The following is a 7,475-nucleotide window of genomic DNA, read 5'->3' on the forward strand; positions in this document are numbered from 1 at the left end:
AAAAAAAAAAAAACGAACAGATTTAGGAGCAAACATAGGGACAGAATGCTGAGACATACTCCTGCTACCACAGACCCAAACACACTCTACATAGAAACTACTGCAGCAGCTGAGTAAGTGCGACCAAAAAAAAAAAAAACCACAGTGTTTATCAACCTTCAAGCAGAAATCCAGATCTCTGCTTACAGGGACAATGGTGCTGAAGCGCAGCTCAGGCCACAGCACTATCAGAAACCACCTGGTGACACAGGGCAGGAGCCACAAGGACCATCTCAAGACTTTTGAGCAGTATCAAAAGAGGCCATACATTATTATTCAACAATCTGAAGCCAAAAGGCTGAAAGTATCCAGTTAGAAGGTAAGATTTTTTTTTTTCCACTATCTAAACCAGCTACAGCTTCTTGGGAGGGAGGGGAATTTTAGCAGTCAAAATTTGAGCTGTTTTATAATCAATTAATTCCATTTAAATAATAAAGGAAAGACTAAGTTATTATTCGTATTACGGAGCACTGTACAGCAACTAAAATTGAAGAGGATTGGCCGGGTGTGGTGGCTCACGCCTGTAATCTCAGCACTTTGGGAGGCTGAGGCAGGTAGATCACGAGGTCAGGAGTTCAAGACCAGCCTGGCCAACATGGTGAAACCCAGTCTCTACTAAAGATTTAAAAAAAAAAATTAGCCAGGTATGGTGGCGCACACCTGTAATCCCAGTTACTCAGGAGGCTGAAGCAGGAGAATCTCTTGAATCTGGGAGGCGGAGGTTGCAGTGAGCTAAGATCGTACCACTGTACTCCAACCTGGATGACAGGGCAAGACTCCGTCTCAAGAAAAAACAAAACAAACACAAAAATGAAGAGGATCTGTATGTTCTGAAGTGGAAAGGACTCCAAGGCATGTTAGTCAAAAAAGTTAAGTTGAGGCCAGACACGGTAGCTCACACCTGTAATTCCAGTCCTTTGAGAGGCCAAGGCAAGTGGATCACTTGAGGTCAGGTGTTCCAGACCAGCCTGGACAACATGGCGAAACCCCGTCTCTACTAAAAGACATGCAGAGTAACAGGCAGAATTTGGGCCAGCCACGGTGGCTCACCCCTGTAATCCCAGCATTTTGGGAGGCTGAGGCGGGCAGATCACCTGAGATCAGGAGTTCGAGACCAGCCTGACCAACATGCAGAAACCGTCTCTACTAAAAACACAAAATTAGCCGGGCGTGGTGGCACATGCCTGTAATCCCAGCTACTTGGGAGGCTGAGGCAGGAGAATTGCTTGAACCCAGGAGGTGGAGGTTGTGTTGAGCCGAGATCGTGCCATTGCACTCCAGCCTGGGAACAAGAGTGAAACTCCATCTCAAGAAGGAAAAAAAAAGGCAGACTCTCTTTTGGACTAATGTTCTCTCATTTAGCGACGGAAAAACATAGTCAGTCACTGAAGACATTTTCAATCTGTATTGCACCCTGAAGGTCAGGATCTTGGCCAATTCATTTGTCAGTTCTCTGGCCTACCCCCACCATCCACCCTGAAAGGACCTAGCCTCAAGGCCTTGCTCACAATGTTCTCCAGTGTTCACTCAAAAAAAGCAAGATAGAGCGCCTGGCAGCACGCCCCAGGGGCCAGACGTGGTGGCGAGACTCCAGTTAAGTGTGCAGCACAGAACACATCAGAAAGCATTCTGGGAGAGAAGGGCTCTGCAGTCACCCATCTCACGCTAGCCCTGAGCCGGAAAACACCACTTTGGACCAGAGTTCCTTATTTTTTCAGTTAGTGAACATGCCGGGAAACAACTGAGGGAGACAAGAGAAATTATGTGGTAGACAAGATTGAAAACAATTTCATGACATGAAATGATTTTTTAAAATTATATTTCAATCTCATTGTTCATGATCTAATGATGTTCCTTGTAGGTAGTTTCTTCCTCAACATACAGCAGATGCCCTAATTTTTCATAGTAAAGGAACAAGAAAATGCTACCCTTTTAGTGGCTCTGATTATCATCCATATCCATATATCTGAATTATACAACCACCTCTAGATGGCTAACTTCTGACTGTCACTAGCGTACCCTTTAATCTTCATTTGACTCAAGAAAATTCAAGTTCTACTAGAGATGGAAATTATTTCACCACTTGCTACTGGCAGTATTTTTAACAATCAAATTACCATAAATTGTATATAAGCTAAAAAATGCATACTGTGAGAAAATCCTGCTCAAATTTGTACGCTCCACCTCCAGTGGCACAAAAGACAGTGTGGAGACTCGAGAAGTTTTTATCTCTGCCCATTTGAATAAAAGCAGGCATGTCATGAGTGGGAAAGCGTATAAAGTGCAGATTGCCTTTGCGTCCACACAGAGTCAGGTCCTTCAGCTCGAGGTGCACGTCCCGAATGCCTGTGGACCCATAAGCCACATTGGAGGTCAGGTACTTCCGAATGCTTTTAAGACTTTCCACTTCTTCCTCTTCTTCTTCAGCAGTGATGTCTTTGGGTTCAAAATAAACCAGCTTGACCAGAGTTCCACCGATATCCAAGCCAAACCATGGAAAAACTAAACGGGGAAGAAAAATAAGTCAGCACAGCTTTTTTCTGAAAACTAAATTTACACTTACCACAGTAGCAACTTATTTCAAACCCTAGGGTTTCCAAAGAACATAATTCTACACAAAAAGGTTTTGGGGCAAAGAAATGTGATTCTGTCTTCATTTAGATGCACAACTTAAAAAAAATACTACAGCAAAGATGAAAAATAAAAATATCAAAGTATTGAGCCAACCCGACCATCCTGACAAGCCCAAACTGCATTATGAAATACTTTAACAATAACAAGCTGACTACTCATAAGCCTTAACTGTGAAAAACAAAGATTCAGAATGAAAAGCTATCTTTCCTATTAGCTTAAAAAAAAAAACTTGACACTTCAGAGTTTTGGTTTAGCAGCAAACCAGAAACAGGAAATTCCCAACCCTATGTAACATATAACCTCCAATGGTCAATTTATCTTTCAAAATCTGATATCCCAAAAATAAAAGGTTTCAATAGACGTTATGTTAACACTGGTTCCCAAAATATCCTTTAGGCCAAGCACAGTGGCTCATGCCTATAATCTTAGCACTCTGGGAGGCCAAGATGGGTGGATCACCTGAGGCCAAAAGTCTGAGACCAGCCTGATCAATATGGTAAAACCCCATCTCTACTAAAAATACAAAAATTAGCCAGGCATGGTGACGTGCACCTGTAGTACCAGCTACTCGGGAATTTGAAACAGAACTGCTTCAACCTGGGAGATGGAGACTGCAATGAGTTGAGATGGCACCACTGCACTCCAGCCTGGGCAACAGAGTAAGGCTCTGTCTCCAAAACAAAACAACAGGAGAAGGAGGCCAGGCGCGGTGGCTCACGACTGCAATTCCAACACTTTGGGAGGCCGAGGTGGACGGATCACCTGAGGTCAGGAATTCGAGACCAGCCTGGCCAACATGGTGAAACCTTGTCTCTACTAAAAATACAAAAATTAGCCAGGCATGTTGGTGGGCACCTATAATCCTAGCACTCCAGAGGCTAAGGAAAGATGAAGAAGGAGAATCGCTTGAACCCGGGAGGCAGAGGCTGCAGTGAGCCGAGATCATACCACTGTACTCCAGCCTGGGTGACAGAGTGAGACTCCATCCCCAAAAAAATAAAAATAAAAATAAAAAAAGGCCAGGTATGGAGGCTCACACCTGTAATCCCAACACTTGGGGAGGCCAAGGCAGGTGGATCACAAGGTCAAGAGACCGAGATCATCCTGGCCAACATGGTGAAACCATCTCTACTAAAAATAGAAAAATCAGTTGGCCATGGTGGTGTGCGCTTATAGTCCCTGCAGAGGCAGGAGAATCGCTTGAACCCACGAGGCAGAAGTTGCAGTGAGCCGAGATCACACCACTGCACTCCAGCCTGGCGACAGAACGAGACTCCATCTCAAAGAAAAAAGAAAAAAAGAAGGCCTGAAGAGATTGGATCAAAATGGACTACACAGACATATGGAAGGTCCCAATTTAATGAGGGCTCAAATTTAATGTGAGCCACTGTGCCCCACCTGATTTACAGTATTTTCAACTTCTGATGGGTTTATGGAATGAAGCATAAACATCATACATCAAAGAGCATCTGTAAATGCTTCCCCTCCCAACCTAAATCCTAGAAATTACTAAAGATGTGGGTTTAGGCCAGGCGCGGTGGCTCACACCTGTAATCCCAGCACTCTGGGAGGCCGAGGAGGGCAGATCACCTGAGGTCAGGAGTTTGAGACCAGCCTGGCCAACATGGTGAAACCCCATCTCTACTAAAAATACAAAATTAGCCCGGCGTGGTGGCAGGCACCTGTAATCCTAGCTACTCAGGAGGCTGAGGCAGAAGAATTGCTTGAACCTGGGAGGTGGAGGTTTCAGTGAGCTGAGATTGCACTACTGCACTCCAGCCTGGGTGACAGAGCAAAACTCCACCTCAGAAAAAAAAAAAAAAGATTTGGGTTTATTGATATATTATTTTCTAAAATAATTCTGGGAACCAAGAAGAGATAGGAGCAGAACTAGGTTTACAGAGGCAATAACCATGCATAAGCCTCAAAAGAGGAATGCTATTAAAACTGGGATCAGCTATGAAGGTGAGACAGAGAACGTAGGGGTGTTCTATCCAAGACGTAGGTTTAGGGTGGCTACCATGGGGAAACAAAAGCAGGTCTGGTGCAGTCACTAGTGATGGTGGGGAAATGTGCCTGGCACAAGTGGACCCTCTACCAATAACCATGTTCTATCCCCAACACCAACAGAAGCAGTATTCACTGGAAACAGGCACTGGAGCCCCAGAATCAGGATGGCACTCAGGTGGCTGCTATTTCCCAGAACAAGTAAGGAGACATTTTGCCCCATATTTTGCCACACATCTCATACCTCCCCTACCATCAAATCTGACCAACTGGTAAACAGACACTGAATCCACTGGCAGAAGAACAGCAATTCTCAAACCAGTGATTACCACTTTTACAAACTAGAAAAACTAAAAGGGAAATAAACACCACAAAAATGAGAAACTAAGTATCTGAAGAAAGAGTTGCAGGAATAAACAAGAGAATCAAAAATATTCTCAGAAGTAAAATTATATCTCATCCATTAAAAAAAGCTACCATAGAGAAAAATCAAAAATTAAAAAACAATTGCCAGATGTGTGTGGTTGCAAAAATTAACACGATAAAATTATATACAACTAAATACACAATGTACAAAAGAGTCTATGCAAAACTGTTTCTATTTATTTTTCACCTTTTATTTTTATTTTTAGAGACAGCATATGACTCTGCTGCCCAGCCTGGAGTGCAATGGCTCAATCACAACTGACTGTTAACCTTGAACTCCTGGGCTCAAGCAATCCTCCTGCCTCAGCATCCCAAGTACCTACGACTACAGGAACACAACCATTCCAGCTAATTTTTTAATTTTTTGTAGAGACAAGGTCTCACTGTGCTGTCCAGGCTGGTCTCCAATTCCTGGCCTCAAGCAGTCCTCCCACTTTGGCCTCCCAAAGTGCTGGGATTACAGGCCTGAGTCATCACGCCCAGCCAAAATCAGCAAAATTTAAATACGGTTTGTCCATGTTAACTTGCTAATTGTGGGAAAAAATGCTCTCAAAACCAAAAAAAAAAGGACAAACTACTACATACTTAATATTCATAAATCTCAAAAATAGGCTGAGTAAAACAAACCTTGCACAAAAGGCTACACATTGTATTATTCCATTTATATGAAACTTTTGAATACGCAAACTGGCCGGGCACGATGGCTCAAGCCTGTAATCCCAGCACTTTGGGAGGCAGATAGACAGATCACCTGAGGTCAGGAGTTCAAGACCAGCCTGGCCAATATGGTGAAATCATACTGTACTAAGCATATGTACTAAAAATGCAAAACTTAGGCCGGGCGCAGTGGCTCACGCCTGTAATCCCAGCACTATGGGAGGCTGAGGGAGGTGGATCACAAAGTCAGGAGTTCAAGATCAGCCTGACCAACATGGTGAAACCCCGTCTCTACTAAAAATACAAAAAATTAGCCAGGCATGGTGGCATACGCCTCTAATCCCAGCTACTCAGGAAGCTGAGGCAGGAGAATCACTTGAACCCGGGAGATGGAGGTTGTAGTGAGCTGAGATCACGCCACTGCACTCCAGCCTGGGTGACAAGCGAGACTCCATCTCAAAAAAAAAAAAAAAAAGCAGGCATGCTGGCTCATGCCTGTAATCCCAGTACTTTGGGAGGCCAAGGCGGGCGGATCACCTGAGGTTAGGAGTTCAAGACCAGCCTGGCCAACATGGCGAAACCTCGTCTCTACTAAAAATACAAAAATTAGCCAGGTGTGGTGGTGCATGCCTGTAATCCCAGCTACTCGGGAGGCTGAGGCAGGAGAGTCACTTGAACCTAGGAGGAGGAGGAGGTTTCAATGAGCCAAGATTGCACTACTGTACTCCAGCCTGGGCAACAGAGAGGAGACTCCATCTCAAAAAAATAAAAATAAATTTTAAAAGGCAAGCTTATCATTTTTACATCTGAAAGCAAGCAAATCATGGGCTTGAGAGCTGGGGTTAGACTGCACAGGGGCAGGGAAAAACTCTGTGGTAACCCAACTCTTGTTTAGGGGTAAAAGGGTTCTGGGTGTGTGTGGCTATATATATCTGTCAAAACTCACGGAATTGTACGTTTTAAATGCATGCAGTTTATTCTATGTAAATTATAACATTAAAAGATGCTGTTATAAAAGAGAGAAAACAATTACTAAAATAAAGCTTGACAGATATATTTAACAGCAAAATGGACACAGAAAAAACAAATGGAAAACAAAACTAAAGATTATCCCCAAATGCTTCTCAAGTATGAAGGAAAGGTCAATATAGAGAAAATGGAACCTGGCTGGGTGCAGTGGCTCACACCTGTAATCCTAACATTTTGGGAGGCCAAGATGGGAGGATCACTTGAAGTCATGAGTCCAAGACGTCCCAGGACAACACAGCCAGACCCCATGTCTACTATTAAAAAAAAAAAAAAAAAAAACTAGGCCAGATGTAGTGGCTCATGCCTGTAATCCTAAGCACTTTAGGAGGCCAAGGTGGGCAGATCACTGGAGCTCAGGAGTTCAAGACCAGCCTGGTCAACATGATGAAACCCCATCTCTACTAAAAATACAAAAATTGGCCGGAAATCACTTGAACCCAGGAGGCAGAAGTTGCAGTGAACTGAGGTTGCCCCACTGTACTCCAGTCTGGGCCACAGAGTGAGATTCCATCTCAAAAATTAAAAATTAAAAAAAATTAGCCAGGCACACACCTGTAATCACAGTTACTTGAAAGGGTGAAGTGAGAGAATAGCTTGAGCCCAGGAGGTCAAGGTTGTAGCGAGCTATGATCATGCCACTGCACTCCAGCCTGGGTGACAGAGTGAGACCCTGTCTCTAAAAA

The 7,475-nt window shown here is 43.8% G+C and overlaps 1 protein-coding gene across 1 annotated transcript in view; it reads right to left on the bottom strand.

The window, feature by feature from the left end:
- The window catches only part of PANK2 (pantothenate kinase 2), a 47,065-nt gene that overhangs the window by 14,116 nt on the left and 25,474 nt on the right, over positions 1–7,475 (bottom strand). The window contains 1 exon segment of the mRNA XM_011943285.1: positions 2,189–2,541. Within this exon segment, the coding sequence (XP_011798675.1) occupies positions 2,189–2,541 (353 nt within the window).

This window comes from Colobus angolensis, unplaced genomic scaffold (genome assembly GCF_000951035.1).
Source record: "Colobus angolensis palliatus isolate OR3802 unplaced genomic scaffold, Cang.pa_1.0 Scaffold219, whole genome shotgun sequence".
Classification (NCBI taxonomy): Eukaryota; Metazoa; Chordata; class Mammalia; order Primates; family Cercopithecidae; genus Colobus; species Colobus angolensis.